Raw genomic sequence first — 19,782 nt, 5'->3', positions numbered from 1 at the left:
ATGTGCGACATCTCCAGCGTTGTCAGCGAGATGTTGGAAAAGGAGGAGAGAGAGGGAGATGAGAGGAGAGAAGAAGAGGTCTTTAATGATTAAATTATCCCCTGACCTTGTCTTTGACAGGGGCAGGTCCCGCACAGCGATGACACGGCACGCGCAAACGCACACACACACACACACAGACGCGCTTCCCCAAGTGACAAGCCCAATTATGACCCTGTCAGGCAACCTAACCATCACAGGAGTGTGTGTGTGTGTGTGTGTGTGTGAGAGAGTAAAGCAAATAGAGATGAGAGGAAAAGGACTGATTTAGAAAAAAAAATAAAAACACTAATAATTAGTGATGACTTAGAATATCTTTTCAGAGTTGAGTGCTGAACAGACATCCCAGAGATCACACATCAAGAGCTACTGAGATGATTAATAATCTGCTGCACAAAGACAGAAAAAAAAAAACCACGGAACCGAACTTCATGGTTTCAACGCAAAACGCTGTGTGTGTGCAGGGAAACATAACCCTGAGCTCACCGTACCCAGAACAAAATGAAACGGGTAGTGGCAGGGAAGTTGGCGGAAAAGTGTTTTTCAGAAATTCTATCAAAACCAACCGGAAACATTTTGTTGATCCAATTTTCCTAAATTTGAGCTAATAATTGGTGGAGAATAAGAACATTTCAAGTCAGTCCATTCAGGCTCTCTCAACCACTAATATTTATTAGGTGATTAGGGAGACAAAAATAAATTCATTGCTAGAGCAGCAAATGTAGCCAGTGATTTCTATAAAAACCATAAATGAGACGGTTTTATAGATCAGATCTCCATGAGTTTTTCACTTTCTGGTTAAGTAAAGGTTACAAAACAAACAAAACCTTCTTGTTGAGATAAAACAGAAGTTCTGAATTTTTGATTTTGTTTCTGTTAGCTGGATTAGATTAGATTAGATTACTCACTGTCCGGGGTTTATGTTTGCAATAAAGCCAAAACAGGAAGACATTACTACCACTGTTAATTAATCGTATGCTAAATTAAAATGAGATTGATCATTTCCATTCTGATCATTAACATTTTTTGACGGCTAATTTTGCTTATAGAGGCTAATAATTATCAAGATATTACTTGAAAATGATTTCAAAACGACATTATATTTTATCATAATAATTTATGGGTCAAACTATCATCCAGCAGGGTTTGCTGTCATCACAGGCCCAGCCACTACTGAGTTTTTACTTAACGTAATGAAATTTGAAGACAAAACACTTTTGCTGGGCGCTGTGCATAAAGAACTTGGACGGCCTGAACCAAGAGCATAAAGTTGAGCTTAAGTAATCGAATTTTTGCTCAGTGAAAGAAAATAACTTCGGTCCCCGCAGGGAAGTCAGCACTTTACTCCTCGGTTCACTTCCAGCGTCGCCCGGGGGCCCGAGTGTTTTTGTGCAGCCGTGTAGTGCTAAACTGTAAATATTCATAAACGAATGCCTGCGAGTCAGACGCTGGTCCTCAGGCTCAGCCCTGGTGTGTCGGGGAGAGTGAGAGAAAAACGCAACCAGCGCAGAAGTTGGAGGGGGCGATAGTGGTGGACATCTGCTCATTTGCATATCTCCCACGGTGCTTTGGGGCGAACGCATGAGGGGCGAGGGCCTCCATATGTATGAGGCACCCGCGTAAGTCTGCGTGATGCAGCGTTTCTCCCTGCAGCTGCCCAGGCGCACAGACGCCGGTGGATGGTGCGATGGGCCACACATGTCACGTTCACACACACACACACACACACACACACACACACACACACACACACTCGCAGCATATGCTGCAGTGACCTCCATAGCAAAACCCCAGGCTGGGGCTCCGAGGGGCCAAATATGTAAAAAATGCCGAATGTAAAGTGATGCAGAAAATGGGAAGACAAACAGAGGAAGGGGCTAATTGACTCACTTTTTGAAGCCGGAGATGAGGCTACTGCGGAATAAGCCGAGGTCCAGAGGTGGGAAAGAGGGATCCGACACTGAGGTGGAGAAAGTAAAAGGAGAAATGTTAAAGAATAACAGCAGATCTGAGAAGGCAGAGAGTCTGATTGTCGATTTATGTCATCAGGTAAAAAAAAGTCCAATCACTTAAAATCTGCCATCAAGCCCAACTTCAGGAAATTATGTGGATTAATCATTGTCAATGAAACATCTCATTTGAGACATCTTTCCAAAACAAAGGAAGTTGGATCCAAAACAGGAGCTTGAGGTTCTGAATAACCGGAAAGAGCTTAATAAAGTAAAGCAACTTGTTTTTTTAAAACCCATTGCTCCTGATTTTAAAATAAAGTATCCGGGTTACAAATTTCTATAACTTAAAGGAATTGGCAGATATCTGTGGAATGTTCTTTTGGCATCAGAAAAGAAAATAATAATGGGACAAATGGGTGGGACAGCATGAACCGACTGTTAAGGAATGAAATGAGGTCGCCATGGTTATTTACAGAACGGGGAAAAAAATTACATCTTCTGTGACGTTTTTGTTAAAATACTGGGAGGAGTAGGCCAAAAAGTGAGTGTCTAACTTTATTTTCAGATTATTTTTCACTAGAAAATCATGCACATGTTAAAAGGAAACAAAATGAAACATTTGTTGATTTTTATTTTTTGCTTTCAATTTTCATTTTTTTCCACTTATTTAGGACAGAATGTATTGTGGCGATCGTATCTTTGTTTCCACAGAAAAGAACTTTTAATTATTCTTCATACTTTTCTCATTTGACAAAGAAGCTCTTACTCACTTTACCCAAAACTTTTAACTAGAATGAATCAGTCCTGAATGAATGGATCTACACATGTTGACAGTTCAATTTTAAATCTTAACTATAACTTTCAGTTCCTTCATGAATGAATTGTGAAAGCCTTATAATCACCCTTTCCCTCTCTCTTTATGTTGTCTTGGAAATCCATCTAAAAGTAGTTGAACACATTCAATTTATTAATTATTTTTCCTCAAGATTTTTATACATTTGTTTTTTATCATCTCTTTAATTTGCTTTAGTCTTTTCATTCGTATTTTTAGTTTCTCTATCCTTATAAGTCACTTTTTTTCTGCTACAAAACACAATTTACCATGATCAGGCAGGTCACAGGGATTAAACTGAGACACATATGTTGCAGTGAATGCTGGGTGTTTGAGGCTAAAAGATGTAAGACAGAAAACAGGAGCAGCTATCCATAATTTAGGAGCCCTTCGTATCTCGCCCCTCTGAGCTCTCTTTGCTGTTGCTCTTTACAAATTCACACAGACTAATCCCTTAAAAGGCCTGATGAGCACAGAGGTGTCGGAGGGCAAATGTGAATGTGTGTGTGCCAATCAGCCTGCAGGCAAAGCAGAAACTTCTACGATGACAAATGCTCAAGATGGTGCAGAGATTCTTCAGACTTTGTTAAAAACTCCATTAGAGTCAATGTGTGTTGACTTACTTAAGGTGTAAGTTTTAGCCAGGTCGCTAGTAGCCAGAATCCGAATCTCTGCGCACACGAAGACCTTGGAGTCCACAGAGACGCCCAAATCCTGAACAGACAACAGCGATTTTTGTATTTTTTGTGTCACTAAAAACCTTTCGGTGAACGCCGGAGAACAAACCGTAGCGAGACTTTATTGATCACCTTGAGGGTTTGAAGTGTGGCCTCCAAGCTGGGGAAGACAGGGAGGATGTAGGTGGTTAATGTCTCCAGGTCGGGGGCGACACCGAGTCTGACCATGCCTTTCACCACCTCCACCACACCTACAGTCAACAACACAGAGAAGTTTACATTTCATAATCTTCAAGAAAAATTGAATCATGAAAAATTCAAAGACGGAAAACATCAGATTCCCAAAATCTGGTCATGTTAAAAGTTTTAACATAAGCTTTAACTCTGCTTAAAAGTTATGCTAAAACTTTTGTTTTAACGTAAAGAGTAATCCTGGATCAGTGCTTTTTTTTTAGTCAGGCTCTAGTTCTGCTGGAGGTTTCTTCCTGTTAAAGGAGAGAATTTCCTCTCCACTGTCGCTACATGTATGCTCAGTATGAGGGATTGTTACGACGAAAACACAAAAATCGATGCAGTCGCTGGGTCACTAGTGGGAGCTAAGAACAGCTGCCCACCATCCTGTATACTTTAGCACTTCACCCAAACAGGGCGAGTGTTTATTCTTTTTTTTTAATTATTGCTCAAGTTTGCATCAAAATCTGAGGTGGGTAAATATATAATTTACCACAATAAAAAGTGTTATCGATCATAATAATGACAAACTATGGCTACTGATGTGGTTGGGATTTTTGCTCTTTCCCCCAGCATAGTTTCTTATGATTATATATTAATATCTGTAAATTAAAAAAAAAAAAAACATGATTGCATGTAAATATTGTGCGCAAATTAATGATGCTGATGTTCTGAAGTAGGCATTTGCTACAAATTTTTAATTTTTATGGCAGTATTTGTTGCACCGGTCTGATTTTATATTGTGGCAGATGCATTGCCACAATTAAATACTTTTTATAATCACTTATTTTTGCAAGAATGTTGTGATAACATTTTAAACCTATATCAAAAACCTGTGTTTTCACCCGAGGTTGTCATACAGTAAGAATTTCCATACTGGCCCGTTTCTGCTTTCAAAAAACAAAAATGTAAAAACTTAACTTCATGCATGTTCACCTAAAGCGGCTCTTGCATGTCTTGCAGTCAAATACTGCACACACACTTTTCTGCACTCACTCTCACGTTCCAGCCTGCAGCTGTGGAAGTACTCCACGCCCTTGACTGTTATAACACTAATGTTCCCCTCAGAAACCAGGCTGCTTGGTAAACATATGTGGGCATAAACACACACTTGGCCTCAAATGGACTCTTGCACCCTGCTCTCCAGCAGAACCCTGAGGTCCTGCCCCAGGAAAGTTGGCCAAAGCAACCGCATGCATATGGAAAAGCTGCTCAACACGTCGTGTCTCGGAGCGTAAGAGGCGGAGAGGCCTGAGAGAGCCAAGACACATAACCTCATGTTTGTGCTTTTTGGTGAATGGTGGGTAAAACAGAAATACTGATGCAGCGTTATCAATGTTACTAATACCTCTTCATGTGCAGAAAACTATCCTTAAGTGCTTCCTCTAGTTCACACACACACATAAGCGTATGTTGTATATATAGAGATAGAGAGATGCTTGCGTTTGTGTGTTCACCTGTCAGGCTCTTTGCATCAATAAAAGATGAGTTCTGGGCTTTTATATGCCATTAAAACCTGCGGCTGGCCTGCATTATCCCAGGTAGAGGTACCTGAGCCACTCCATCCATTCAGACTTCTCTTCCCTTCGTATCGCTCATTCATCCACTTCTCCCAGTATCCATCTAGCCATCTTTCAAAAAAAAGTAAACAGACAATTTTCCCCTTTCTTCTCAATGGAGGATCCCCATCCACTCTGCCATCCATCGCTTCATTCTTACCCCTCTCATCACTTCCATCCGTCCCTTTTTTTGTGAACGGAGAGAGGGAGCACCTGCCATCTTCCTGAATAATCCATAATCAATTTCACGCTGAGCCAAACAGACAGAAAAACAAGTGAATGGAGAGCAGGAGGTTTAAATGCGGAAGCCAGACGTTCCTCACGTGCTTCCCGTCTTCCGGACATGAGCTTCCATGATCATCAGCACTTTTTCATTCACGCGACGAGAGCTGGAGGAGTTTTTTTTTTTTTTCATTTTTCTGCTCGTCATGCCTTCAAGCAAGAAGCTTTTAACCTTTTGAACACAAGTGTTTCTTTGCTCGGCTTTGAGTTCCAATATTTAAAGATTTAGAGGATATTTCTAATATTCTTCGAGATGAGTCATGTTACTTTTTATTTGGGGAAGAAATGGGACCTGCGATCAACTTCCAAACTATCCAAAGCAATAAATGTGTATAATATCTGGATTATGGAAAAAATCTGTTCTCAAAGTTTAGTTGTAGGAACAGCACCTTCATGTTATGGAGAGTTAAGAAGCCAATAATAAACTCCTTCCCTGTGTATATGGAAGTGATTTGAAATTAAAGAAAGAAACTATGAATTAAGAAAGACGAATTTGTTTAAAAAAAAAACCTAAAGGTTAGGACAAATATTAAACTGTGGTTCATTTAGAGGTATTCGCATGTGGAATAATTGTTGTGAAGTGTGAAAAGAAGAGGGGTAGCTGTTTTTCACTCTTAAATGAAAAAAAGTATAAAAATAATTTGATAAATCCAATAAGGTTTGATTATGACTGTTTTTTTTTTTTTTCTTCAGTTCAGACTTCTTGGAGACGCTTTCCAGGAAAACATGCAGGGAGGATTCTGCTGTTTTGATTTTGTATGTTTTAAAGTTAAAGTATAATAAGCTTATGCTTTCAACCTTTGCTTTTTCTGTCTACGCTTTATGTTCAAGTCATTGGCAGGAATTAAAATATTACTTATTTCTGTATTCATTTTGTTGTTTTTCTTTTTTTCATTTTGTTTATTTCTTTTTAGTTTTTTCAGTATTGTGTTTTGTTTTTTGACTTGTGTATGAAAAGGTTAAAATGGCCAAAATAAAGAAATAGTAATATTAAGTAAGTAAGTTAACATAGGATTGTTGGTGACAAAATAACTAAAGAATCATTTTTGCTATTTTCAGAATCAGTGAGGTGATTAAATTTGTTGGAAAAGCAGCTTTGTGCTGGAAAGGATGTGGTTCGTTCAGGCTGCGACAGAGCGAGAGAAAGCATAACTTCAAAAGAAAGGTTCAATGTATTTCAAAAGAAAAAGAAAAGCTATTTACTCATCTTTGTGAACTTTTAACCTGTCTAAGAAGGAACATGATGGATCTGTTGACACCATTACATCAAATGCTCTCTCCTTTAAATAAATAACCACTATTGTTTTCTCTGCCATCTGAGAAATTTGCAAAGCAATTTTGGCACAAAGAAGAGCTGTGAAGACCAGAGACCTCTCCAGATCGGTCAGCATAAAGACGTGACGTTCTATCCGGGCAAGAAGTATCAAAGTAGTGAGTTAAGCATGGCAGTGGTCACAAAATATCACCATCAGCCTCATGTCTCCAGGTTAACTGTCAGAGACGGGAAAGTGAGGACACACAAGAGGGAGGAGAAGAAGAGCAGAGTGAACCGGTGGCTGTCATCTCGTCCCGTCCTTGGACATGAGTACCTGTCACTTCCCCTTTCCTTTCTCCTCCAACACCATCTGTCCGGCCCATTTCTCTTCGCCTATGATTTACTCAAGGTAGACTTTGTTGCTAGAAGGCAAAAGCAGTTTGTGGGGAAAAAAAAATTAAAAAAAAGAGGAGAAATGACTTCCACAATAGGTGATTTGCGATGAAATGTGTGAAAAATGTTCAGGAAGAGCTCAGGTAAAGCAGCTTGATGCTATTTTGTTACAAGGAAGGAAAACAGACCAAACGAGGACTTTATCCAAAACATGCAAGGTGAAAGAGAGACCCTCTATCCCTCTCTTTCTTCCTTTCACTGGCCCTGCTGTGTCACAACTTATAAGAGAACATTGTGTCACAAGGACTGACAAGCTGTGACTAGCTGGCGGCAGGTGGCGAGAAGGGCCGAGCATATGCTTTCGCTAAACCCACCAAATCCACACCTCATCAACATGTGAGGGGATTTTTCTCTCCCTCTTCCTCCCCCGCAAAAACCCCCTCCCATTCCTCAGCTCAGGCCTCTCTGCCCGCTAGTGACACCTGTGGACAAAAAGTGACACGACGCTTAATATTTCATGGGCCATGCACAGTGGGGCGCGTAATCCAAAGTGAATTCCCTCAGAGCGCTCGCATTTACATGAAATCAAGTCACTTTGCATCAGTCACATCACCTGCACTGCCCTCCGAAAGTCATATCCACCCCCTCACACACACACGCACACACCCACACACACGAGCGCCTCATGCAACCAATGAATGTGCGGGAGAAGAAGAAGGGGGGAGACGCTGCATGATTCATGAGGATTAAGGCAAACACTGTTGGAAACAAGCAAGTGTGAGCGAGGGAGAAGTTTCTCCACTTTCCTTCCTTTCTTCCTTCCTCCTTTCCGCATGGTGATACGTAAATGGATGCTGTCCGACTGTGCGGTCGGAGCTTAAGTCTGTCGAGTTGCACGTGTTCGCACCGAGACATCTCACCAGTCAGACTGGGAATAAGTCTCGACCGCACGGAAGATTCAATTTGCCGCGGCGCAACGCCGGCCTCGCCGGTTTTCGCCTGCCCTGCCAGCTCCAATGCCGTCAACCGGCCGGCGAAAGAGAGGGGAAAGAAAGTAGGAAAAAAAAATAATAATAAAAAATCCATCACTTATTAATTGCTTCAAAAAAGCCCAAAGAGAGACTCTGAGCTCTGCGAACATGGAGCACTTAAAAACCAAACTGCTGCCGAGCGCAGTCGACAGAACACGCCAGCTAACGAGCTGTGAGTCCTGACAAGTCTCGAGATGTCCGTCATCTGTGAACGAGATGATTTCTCATACCGTCCCGTCTCCGACGACAACCAGAGGGAGAGAGAGTACTTTGGAAAAAACAGGCATATCTGTCATCCGTCTTCGATGATTTGTTCTTTAATGTTTGCATCTACTCTGGCACCCGTTACGATTTCAGAAACGTAGAGGACTTGTCAACGTAGCCGGTTATGAGAAACCTAGATTGTTGCATATTTTGATAAAATTTTTTCATTTTGGTTTGGACTGTCCATTAGAGTCCGTGAAACCTCACTTCTGTTTTTGTCTGTTCTTGTTAACATTAAAAAGCAAAAACAATTATTTTTTGTTTTCAGCAGATTTATGTCCAATAAACAGGAAGGAACGTAAAAATGTACTTTTAGCGCACAGAGTTTGGGAACTCAAAAGGATAAAAGAGCAACCTGTTATGTGCCCCTCTCTGACAGAACTGTAGACAAGTAGAAAATTATAGATTCATTTTAAATAGCTCTTTACACCTGGCTACTCATCTTCCTCCTTTGTTCAGTAACAACTACGACACTGAAGAGTGTTGTTTTCCCTATGCAGCAGCCACTTCTGCTCGCATATCAAAATAAATCATTTTCTGACAGAAAATGACAGGACAAGTGAAGTTGAAAATCTGGATCCCGGCCCCATACATGAAAAAAGGTGCAGCAGAACTTATCTTTGGTTTCTGCTTGTAGCGCGAGTCTTTGACTTCACTTTAACTAGAAAGCAGCTTTAAAGTCTAATAGGAGGAGATCAAGAGAGACAAGCGTCAACCTCAGACAACTAATCAAAATAACTCATTTATACCAAAGGTCCAGAAACCGAGCACAGAGCTCATGGTATCCTGTGTGCAATCGCAGTAAGGGACAGATAAAGGAACAGATAAAGACAAAAGAACTGAAGAAACCCACTGAAGCAAAACGCCTAACAAGACAGCTTAGGCTGTCTTACCATGGCAAAGGTCAGCAGGTCATCCTTCAGAAAGACAACAACTCTAAAGATGCAACCAGAGCTAAAATGCTACGGTTTAGATTAAAGGTAGGGCTCCTTTCAATATATCAAGTACTGAAATGGCCCAGTCCAAGTAGAAGCCTAAATGCATTAAAGGATATTTTTAGTTCAAAACTAAGTCTATCATGGAAAAGATTTTATCTCAGCTGGAGCTCCGTTAAATGCAAAATGAAAAAAACAAATAGTTGTGGTTTGTTGCTGTTATTCTTAAACTTCTGCAAATGTGTTTCCCAAAAAAATGTTAAGGAAAACACTGAAGCAAGAAGAAAACTAAAGCTGTTTAGTAAGGCCAAGCAACCAGAAACTTGCAACTAAAGAGTGACTGGACGTCAGGGAGAGTTGCAGAAACATGAAAATAATGTCTGAAAGCGCTTTCTGGGAGTCAAACTGGATGGAAATGGAAAGTTGGGATGTTTGGGTTTTTCTAGAACTTCTCTAGAGAGGCCACGGTGTGTGTCAGCACACACACCCTTTCACGCAGGGATCAGACCTCTTTGCCCCTCGACTTGCCCAGCCTAGTGAAATCTGTCCCAGCTGATTTGCTCTCAAAGGTCATTAATATTTGAGTAAAAACTCCCCTTTAAAAGCTCTTTCTGGTACAGAAGATGTTATAATCCCCTCTACGCCCTCAGAAAAAAAAGAGGAACTTTTTTTTTTTTATTATTCAGATGCAAGAGTTTTTACTTTCTCTTAGGGCTTCATCACATCAACAAACAATTTACGCATTGGGCTAAAAGTAGCTTGATTTGGATGAGCCAAAGCACAACTGTGAGAAATAATAGCGGTCATTTAAGAAGACACAATTGTTCCCCTATTTTGGGGACAACACCAAGGATCTCTCCTTTTTACAGGAGAAGTGATTTCTAAAAAGCTTACAGCCAAAAACCTAGCACGAAATTTTAAAAAATTAAAAATATAACGGAGTGATAACATCTCTTTCTTGTACTTTTTTCATCTCAACATAATGACGCCGTGTTTCCATCAACGTAATTTAATGTGTATTTTGAAATATCACAAACAGAAACAGCTAAATTTGAAAATAATTTCCTCAGTTTTGGAAAAAAGTTGGAGGTTTGGTGGATTTCGGCTTTTCCAAAGTAGAGTTAACGCGCTAAAGGGAAGCTGGGAACAAATCTGCAAAGAAGTCCTGATGTAAAACATTTTCCTCTTCATCACAGCTCACAAAGTAACAGTGAAAATTTACTTTGTAATGGGCAACGCTCACATCTGATGTAATTACACTTTGCTTAGTCTGGTTGATTCGCTCCAAACCAATAGATGGAAACTAATAATTTGCTTTTTCTTTCTGTTTTTTTCTTTTCTTCAAAATTTCAAAACATTTGCTCAAAATTTGCATGATAACTGGATGAAAACAAGGCTAATGTAACGCCATGGTGAGTGACAAGATGAAAACAGCCAAAAGCCCGAAGAAAAACTAAATACGCCTTGCCTTCCTGATACACACTGATCAGACAGAATGAACAGGAAATCGATTCTTTCATCTCTGAGTTACTGTTGTCTTTACTTTTAAACACCTCCTGATACTAATAATAGCCAACTTTGAGTCTTCTTTCCTAAATAAAACCTTCAACACTGAAGCGTGTTCTTTCTGGTGTAACCTACTTGCATTCAGATGTGGTATAATCACTGAAAAGATTGAGTTTTTGACCAGCTGGTTACTAAGTAAGGACGAATCAAATGGAAAATGAGCCGATTCCAGTCATAGAGAAATGTTCTGCTTCAAATTATCCTGTTATAACAATGTTTTAAGCGCTCACTGTGAAACAATGGTGTCCTCGTTTTTACTAACAAACTTAAGAGACGTTCTGAACCGTCTGTGTTTGCGTGTGTGTTTGTACCATCGACGTTGTTCTCCTTCAAAGGCTGAGTAAGAAGAGGCCAGAAGTAATGAGGCCTAACAGGCAAGTTCTCCTCCTTCAGTGTCTTCATCAGCTCCAAAGACATCCCTGCAGTAGAAGAAAGCAGACAAAAAAATTGCTTGGTTTTTGGTAAAATACAATTTGGAGAACATGAATAGATTTAGTCGATGGATTTACCAAGATTTTTGGCCTCCAGGGCGCACGAGAGAGTGAAGGTGAACGACGAGGTGTGAATGTTCGACTCCTGCAGCTCTTTGCAGTAGTGGACAATCTTCTCCAGCGCCTGAAACGTTAGTCAAAGGTAGCAGGTACATTACAATATGGCTCACTATTTACAGTGGGTGGTAAACTGTGAACCTACAGTTTTTTGTTGTTGTTGTTTGTTTTTTTTGACAGGATTAGAGGAAATTTGAGTTGTGCTGTACCGTGCCCATGTTCACGCAGTGTCTGAGGAAGAAGTATCCGAGGTTGGGCGAGTCATCGGTTTCTGACTGGAGAGAAGGGAATGTCTTCAGGAGGTTAAACGCTGCATCTTCATGTCCCTGGGTGATGAGGCTCAGACACAAGTTCATGGCATCTGGAAGGACATGAAGGAGGACATTTAGACACAGGATTATGTGCCATGTTTACTGACAAAAACAGAGTTCCTACACAGTCCATCTTAAATACCAAACAAAAGTTCACTATGAATGAATGACACTTCCACATTGTGTAAGCTTTAAATATGGAACATAGAAAATCTTCAGAAAACGGGAAGGAGGGAAAAAACAGATGAACAACATAATTTAGAGAAGGAACAAACAAAAAGTAAATAACTACAAAATGAAAAAAGGAAGAAAATAAAGAGAGAAGAAAGCCAGGGTTTACCCCAGTGTATTATAAGACTGGCGGGCCACCAGGCTTTACTTGTGCCCCCAGCAGGGTAAGCACTGTTTTTTTTTTATGTTTGCATTTTTAAGACTTTATATTTGGTGTTCAAGTATTAATTTTCCAATCTTTTAGTAACACATAGTTATCAAGCGATACTTTCACATTTCCTGTCAAGTTTCAACATTTTTTAACTCTAAAAGACGGCGGGCCGCTGAATGAACCCTACCCTACCCTACCCACCAGGCTTAGCCAGTTTTCTGGGGGAAACCTTGAAAGCTAAGAAAGAATAGGAGGAAAGCAATACGAAAGTAGCGAGAGAAGGACAACTTCTAGATGACAAGACGGTGAATAAAGAGTTGAAGTCCAAATTTTTTTTCAGACTCCATTTTCTTAAGACTTGAAAATGTGTGTAAACTTAAAACATCAAAGACAAATTTAGATATCTACTAAAACTGAGATTTTATTATCTGAAGGTGAACAGCCAGTCTCTCCATGATCAGAAGACATCAGCCATATTTTTGTCTGATATTAGTGTTTGCTGCTGTCAGAAAACTTGACATTTATTTCTTTCCGTCTACCTGGTATGTAGCCCCTCTCGTGTCTTAGACGCTCGATCATTTCTGGTATGTGTTGCTGTTGTCCGGCTTTGGCCAGAGTTAAAATGACCTGCATGATGTCTCGATCCATCAGGCTGCAGTCTGCGCTCTCTGCCGCCTCCAGAGTCTGAAAAGGTTAGAGAGTAAAATGAGGGATGGGGAAAGAGGAACATGTAGGTGTGAACGTTGGAGAAAAAGTCAACCAGGACAGATGGAAGATGCAGGATGGCTTCAAAATGGAAGCCATGCTTATCAAACATTTACTACGATAAGCACAAACCTTCTTCATATTCTCCAGATCTCCCTTTTCACCATATGCGTTCAGCAGCGTCACGTATGTGTCAGGACTTGGCTCAACTCCGGCTCCCCGCATCACAGACAAGATGTTGGCGGCGCTCTCGATATCGCTGCACAGCAAAAAAAAAAAAAGAGAAAAAAAGGGTTTAAAAAAAATTTGCTTCAAAACAATCTGTTCTCTACGAACGGATCGAAAACTGCGAAACTCACCCTGCGCGAGAATGTCCTGTTATTAGAGAGCTGAAAACGGCTTCTGTGATGGGCAAATCTTTGCTCTTCATGAAACCCAAGATGGTGCTGTGAAAGTATGCAAGTAATCAGAATGGCTTCGGTGCTTTCAGAATAAAACATTAGGAATAAACTGATTAGATTCAGGTGCTAAAAACACTGTAAGGGAAATGACAAAGCATTCTGCTGAGGTGAGGAATAACCAGCCTCAGAGTCACATGAGAAGTTTTAATTAATTAATTTGTTTCTGGAAAACTTTTTATTTTGTACATTAAAGGATCTAAAAGATTTTCTAAAACTACAGCACTTGCTCACCTGGCTCCCTCGATATCGCCATTCTGGCAGTAAGCTGCTATCAGTCTCTGGTAGGTCACCTGTTCGCAGCAACAGAACAAAATTCAGTTTTATATCATCACTGCAAAAGAAAATACTGAAACAGCAGCATCCTATCAAAGAATCAAAATGTAAAGTAAAGTCAAATTACAGCAAGGCAAAACAAGATAAGCTCAATAATGCTTTAGAAAAATACAGAGCAAAGACAAAAATGTTTTTATTGTAAAGTTCTTCCTAGGAATCAAGCCAATATAATGTGTTTTTCTACATTAAAAAACAACAACGTTCTGGATTCACTCAATGCTGCACTTACTCTGTTCGGCTGGACTTTCGCTGCCTCCATTTTAGCCAGGAAGTCAGTGGGGGAGAACTTGAATTCATTCTGCAGATAAACCTTCAGCAAGGCGTTGTAGTGACTAACGTCATACTGTGCACCTGGAGAAAATGTTCAAATGTTCAGATTCAGCACAATGTGAAAAAAAAACAAAAAAAAACAAAAAAAACACTTCTATACAAATGGTTTGAATAACTTAAGTAATCCTAAGTCCAATAAATGTTCATATGCTGGAGGTAAATTTGTCCTCAGATTTGCAGTGAATTTTCCAACCACCTGAGGTTCAGTTTCTTACCCAGCTCCTGCAGCTTATTCCACACTCTGTGCGCCAACTCGTTTCGCTCCTCCATCGGCACCTCAGGCAGCAAGGAGCCGCAGCTGCGCAGCAGCAACAAGGCGTGATTACCGCTGGGATATCCTGACGCAGAGCGGGAAACAAAGTGCGGTTGGATGTAAACAAAAATCAGAACGGAAAAAAATGTCCAAACACTTGCAGTTTAGTTTGCTGTGTGACACTGGTAATGGACAGTCCATACTTCTCTGAGATCTGCCCGCCTACCTGCCCTGCAGATGTCATGGAAGATGCGCATCAGCAAGGTCTTGGTGATGCGTCCCGTCCTCCTCACTGAGCTGTCCAGTTTGGTCAGCGCCCAATCAAACTGCTGCGCCTGCTTGGTCCGCACCGCCAGCCCGGCCTCGTCCTTCTGCTCTGTGGCCACGGCATAGCTGCGCACACAACCGGCTGTGTAAGGCCACACACACCTGAGGAGGACATGAGGCGAAGGGAAACAGAGAAAGCATTCAAGTATTTTTTTTTTCTTTTCGTCACATAACTAAAAGATCAACTCAAGTTTCACCAGAGCTGCTAATAAGACATGTGTAATTTATCCTGCAAGAAATAAGATGCTACAACAAAATCTATTAAAGCCAGTGGCTGCTTTTGTATAGTTGAAGCAGCAGGTTGGTCCTCTCTCTGTAAAATTTGTGTCCTTTTATTCTCCTGCCAAGATTTAGGGAAACTTCAGGAAAAAAAATTCCACATTATTTCCAAGATCACCACCACAAAATCCAGTATGTTATGGAAATTCTACATGGTAGATCAATGCAAAAAATTGAAGGAGTTTTAATAGTTTCTTCAAATATAAAAAATTTAAAAAGTGAATTACGCATTAGTATGAAGTCCATACTAGTTGCACCAACCAGTCATTTTGGGAAGGTCTCTCTGCCATCTTTAGTCAGAAACTCATCTTAACAGTATATCTCAAGCTCTGTCAGATCGAGACTGGATGGAGAGCATATGTGAAGATCAATTCATTTCAATTTAAGATGGTACTTTGACTGGGCCATCCGTATGAATATGCTTTGATACAAACAGCATAAATCTTGCCGCAAGGTGAACCTCCATCCAGGTCTGCAGCTTCTTTTTCCTTGTGATTACCCTGTGTTCATCTCCATCAATGGCACTTGCCCCTCAATAGAAAACCATCCCCACAGCATGATGCTGCCATCACCACTGTGGTGACGGTGTGTTTAGATGTGCAGTGACAGTTCTCCACCAAGCGCAGTGGCTTGCAGTTTGTGATTTTGTAAATGAGCTGTGACCTTGAAGGATGACAGTCATACTAAAGTAGCCTGTCGTCAAATGTTATAAATTATTCTAATGCTAACTAGCTACAGGTTATTACTTAATTTAATATGATAAATTAAGAAAACAGATATAGTTCACTAGTATTTTAAAAAAGACTGGCTGCTACAGCATCCCACTGTAAATGAGTTAGCCTCATGCTAAAAGCTAACATGCTACAGAAAAAGCGCTTAGACTTTGATAATATTAAGAAACACGACGGCTCTTATACCAAGCTAAAGAGGGAATGTATATGTGCTGTCTCAGTGTTACGAAACGTCTAATGTTGCATAAAAATGGAGCCATGTTTACTGAGAAGTCCAACAAAAGCTAATTGCGCATGTTAAACTGCTTCCATTACAACGACACATGTTTTAAGGTTTAAACATGTAAAGGTTTTGGCCACTTTGTTACTGGCATTTTACTGTGTCTTTGTCATTGAACCCCAATGACATCCCTGCTTCACGCGTGGGTCCCAGCTAACCTGCAGGAACATACCTGCTCACGCTGTCAGAAACACGACCGAGCTGTCTGGAGCAGACGCCGGTATTTCTGCCGACTGGAACCCCGCTGTACAAGCGACTGAGCGGCGCCCCGCTCCTCCTGCTCCCGGGGATCTGGAGCAAACCTGAAGGAGAAAACTTAAGTAACCGGGCTGATCTCAAGAGCGCAGCCATGTTTTCTGTCGCAACGTGAAGGAACTTCCTCACCACGTGACAATAGTCTTATGGAAGAATCTCGCGAGAGTACCAACATGGGCATGTTTTTTTTTTTTTTTTTACATTTTCAACAAATTGAAAACAGAACACATGGAATATATTATAGCAGCTGGAAGGGAATGTAATACTGACCATGAAGGCAAGAAAGAAACTAAGCAAAGAAAATTTAGAGGTTGAAAGAAGTTCAACTGTGCAAGACAGCAGTCTTTTAAACATAAAGATGTGAACATTACTTCGCATAGTTTATTCATGTGTGAATAATTCCGGAAGTATTACAAGAGACATTTTATTTCAACTATTAAACGTGGTAACAATGGTCTAGAATTAGAGAAACTTCAAGACAATTGCCCTGTAAAATACTGTTACTTTGTATATGGAAAACTTTTCAAAAAGACTAATATTTGGAAATTAAAAATTTAGATTTAGTCCCAATGCTCACCCACTCCTTCCTCTCTTCTCTGTATTATCAAATGTCATTAATATATTTTACTCACAAAACAGCAGTATGTTATTGTCAGTGTATTATTCTGCATAAAAACTGACTGACTCATCTTTTCCTTGTTTGTGACACATTTTTCACCCTCAGCATCTCGATTAATTCGAGTGAGATTGTGAGGATTGTACCTGTACAACTTGTCCAGTCATGATTTTTCCTTGCTAAATTAATCCAGATGTGCAGTATATATTACCTTTTCCTATTCTGTACAGAGTAACATAGGAAGAATAAAATTTATACAAGTTTATTAATCAACTGTATTATCTGCTCAGTCAGCTCCAGTTTTTCAAAACAAGCCAATAGTAAACAGTGATTAGTAGGGCTACTTCACTTTTCCCACCATGACTATCTTTGTTTTTACCACTGGAAATATTTCCAAAAACGACTAATTAAAATTTTCTTGTAATCTAGGGAAAAGCAATATGTGGGGGAGGGGAAGGAGATTATCAATAGAACTGGAAACATAGGAATATATATTCCTTCTTGAAACTGTCTTAATAAACTAAAACAACACATTACCCAAAATTTATTGGCGTAAAATGAAAAGACCAGACCAGATTACAATTTTCACGTTTTATGAAACCATAACTTCTTTGGACAAACACATACACATACATATATGTTTAGCTCAGCTCCTCAATGAGCTTAATTCTTTTCCTCTTTTCTTTCTTCAAATTCTCCTCAGCTACAGTCTTTGCCTTCTCCATGCCTCTTCTCACGCCCTCTCTTTTATTGTGTTCACTCCACAGCTCGACAGCAAGTCTGCGAACCTGCTGGACGTTGTCCTTCACCCAGGCTTGAAAGAATTCACACTTCTTATTTGCCTGGAAGTACTTCTGCCTCCTCGTCCCTTCCTCTCCCTCCTTGGATAGCTTCCCCCTGGCTTTAGAAAGCATCCTGCGCAGCTGGCTCAAGGCTGCCAGGGAGTAACCTGAGGCGTCTCGTCCGTCTCTGCCCGTCATGATGTGAGCCACGGCCTCCGCTGCTCTGGCCGGAGCCAGAGGATCCTCCCTGTCGAGGTAGCCGCCACGCAGGATGAGAGCCTCTCCGCATTCCAAGGCCTCCTGGACAGAGTTGAACACCTTCCCCGAGCTCAGAGCCTCAGACAGAGAGAGAGTCATGTCACAGAACTCCAACATCAGCGAATCTGTGTCACCGTTAAACAGCGACAGGGAAAAGGCATAGCTGTAAAGGACATTTACTACGCTGTAGCAAACCAGAGGAGACGGATTTGCACATAAAGAGCTCAGCTTTGGGATATTTGCAGAGATTGAGGGAACTTTTACGCTAATTGAGCTTCCTTTACTTTTTTCTCCTTTAATCGTTTTCTCATCATCTTCTTGCGATGTCTTGACTTCATCATTGTGACCCTTCTCCGGCTCGTTCACATCTTCCTGCAACACCTGGATGAGAGAACTGCCGTTCTCCTCGTGCTCCTCCCACCAGGGCTTCCACAGAGGGACCACCCTGCTAAGGTCTCCCCGCTTCAAAAGACTCACAAACTTCTCCTGCTCCTCCTTGCTGAGAAGTTCCCACAGCTCATCCTCTGAGAGTTTGTTGATGTCCAGTCCCGACAGTCGCTCGGCCAAGTCCGGCTCCCCCTCTGTACCGTCAGCAGTCACCTCTGCTCCTCCGATCTCCTCGAGTTTTCCCAGAATGGCCTCCATCTTTGGTGCATTCTCCTCTCCGGACTGCTGAAGCTCTGCCAACCTTGACAGGAGCTCCATAGCCTGGACCTTCTCCACCGCTTCTTCCTCCTCGTCTCCCACCATGTCTGCTTCTTTTAATAAACTCTCCATTCCTCCATGCGTCATGTCTGCCTTTTGCCTCAGTCCCAGCAGAATCTCCTGCATCTTCCTCTTACCCTCTGCTTCCGTTTTCCCCATGTCCTTCAGCTCCTGCAGGACAGACTCCTTGTAAAACTCCTCGGAGCAGGCGGAGTGGTCCGGGCTCCGGTAGCAGGACAAGCCGCAGTACTGGAGGTTACAACGTGGACAGGTGTAGTTAGAGGGGTTCCGTTCACACAGCATGCACACTGCCCTGCTTATCCTGGCGTTAGACTCGTCCTCTGAAATCTTTTCGTTTTGGTTCTTGGCTGGAGAAAGCAACTCTCCTTTTCCACCTCCTCTGGACGGAAGCACGATCCCATCCCTGGCCACAGCCTCTGTCTCGGGCTCCAGGTCGGTCCACACCTCCTCCTCCTTTGGAGAAATGTCCGTCAGGAGGCTCCTCACTGACGGAGGAAGGCTCCGTCTAATTACTGGATTCATAAGGAGGAGAACTGAGCAGAAACAGGGCGATAAGAGCGCCGCGTCTCAAAGGGGTTATAAACCTAGCAACATAAAAACAACACAGACGTGAAAGTTACGTTTCATGTATTGACCGGAGTTACGGAGAAAGTTCGGTTAAGAACTGAATGTCTGACGAACAATTCAGGTATTGTGTCTAAATGTAAAACAAAATACAGTAGTAAAAAATGTTGACTTACTTTTGTTCTGTCTGCACAAAACCCAACGTTTCACGTTTGCTGTCCCAAGTAAACTGTCACGTCGCTGTTTGATGACGTATGAGCTTCTCTAGAGGTTCTCAACCTCAGGCGTGACACCTCAGTGGCGGTCGCGACATAATCTCTCAGGGTCCCCAGAGATTTGAAAAGAATAAAAAGTCATGGCTCAAAAAGAGGGGAAAATATTCCCTACCCAGGCATTTTATAACTCCAGTGACCATATTCTATGACTATTAAACATTGTGACACTGGATCAGAACTGAAATAACAATGGTCACAAATTCTGATAGCTGCTATTTATTTTAAAATATTACTTGCTATATCTGATTTTAATTTGTAACCTCTAATTGCTAGAGGTTACATTGGATTTAAAAAGAAATGGAAAAAAAAACTTTTCTTCCGGGAGTGCAGTGTGCATTATCCTAAAAGGA

At 41.2% G+C, this 19,782-nt stretch overlaps 2 protein-coding genes across 2 annotated transcripts in view; both read right to left on the bottom strand.

Moving 5' to 3' along the window:
• The window catches only part of lrpprc (leucine-rich pentatricopeptide repeat containing), a 71,522-nt gene extending 55,178 nt beyond the window's left edge, over positions 1-16,344 (bottom strand). Inside the window, exons 1-14 of the mRNA XM_015042080.1 lie at positions 16,129-16,344; positions 14,566-14,768; positions 14,302-14,424; positions 13,986-14,107; positions 13,655-13,713; positions 13,322-13,408; positions 13,095-13,221; positions 12,797-12,941; positions 11,774-11,925; positions 11,526-11,631; positions 11,328-11,435; positions 3,633-3,751; positions 3,447-3,537; positions 1,930-1,999 (exon numbers count right to left, since the gene is read on the bottom strand). Of these exons, the coding sequence (XP_014897566.1) occupies positions 1,930-1,999; positions 3,447-3,537; positions 3,633-3,751; positions 11,328-11,435; positions 11,526-11,631; positions 11,774-11,925; positions 12,797-12,941; positions 13,095-13,221; positions 13,322-13,408; positions 13,655-13,713; positions 13,986-14,107; positions 14,302-14,424; positions 14,566-14,768; positions 16,129-16,307 (1,691 nt within the window). The 5' untranslated portion in view covers positions 16,308-16,344. The remainder of the gene's footprint in view (positions 1-1,929; positions 2,000-3,446; positions 3,538-3,632; positions 3,752-11,327; positions 11,436-11,525; positions 11,632-11,773; positions 11,926-12,796; positions 12,942-13,094; positions 13,222-13,321; positions 13,409-13,654; positions 13,714-13,985; positions 14,108-14,301; positions 14,425-14,565; positions 14,769-16,128) is intronic.
• A 1,059-nt stretch (positions 16,345-17,403) lies between these two features.
• Positions 17,404-19,451, bottom strand: znhit2 (zinc finger, HIT-type containing 2). Its single transcript, XM_015042069.1, has 2 exons — positions 19,334-19,451; positions 17,404-19,177 (listed from the first exon to the last, which is right to left on the bottom strand). The coding sequence occupies exon 2, from the start codon at positions 19,113-19,115 to the stop codon at positions 17,469-17,471; it is 1,647 nt and encodes a 548-aa protein (XP_014897555.1). The 5' UTR covers positions 19,116-19,177; positions 19,334-19,451; the 3' UTR covers positions 17,404-17,468.
• Positions 19,452-19,782: the final 331 nt, after the last annotated feature.

Source organism: Poecilia latipinna, unplaced genomic scaffold (assembly GCF_001443285.1).
Source record: "Poecilia latipinna isolate Pla-1442-1.1 unplaced genomic scaffold, P_latipinna-1.0 Scaffold33, whole genome shotgun sequence".
In the NCBI taxonomy this organism is placed as follows: domain Eukaryota; kingdom Metazoa; phylum Chordata; class Actinopteri; order Cyprinodontiformes; family Poeciliidae; genus Poecilia; species Poecilia latipinna.
The sequence above is the reverse complement of the archived record's forward strand: the minus strand, read 5'-3'. Positions and strand labels throughout refer to the sequence as shown.

Excerpts from the sequence above, each read along its gene's own strand:
- znhit2 (XM_015042069.1), bottom strand. The coding sequence starts at position 19,115 with ATGAATCCAGTAATTAGACGGAGCCTTCCTCCGTCAGTGAGGAGCCTC.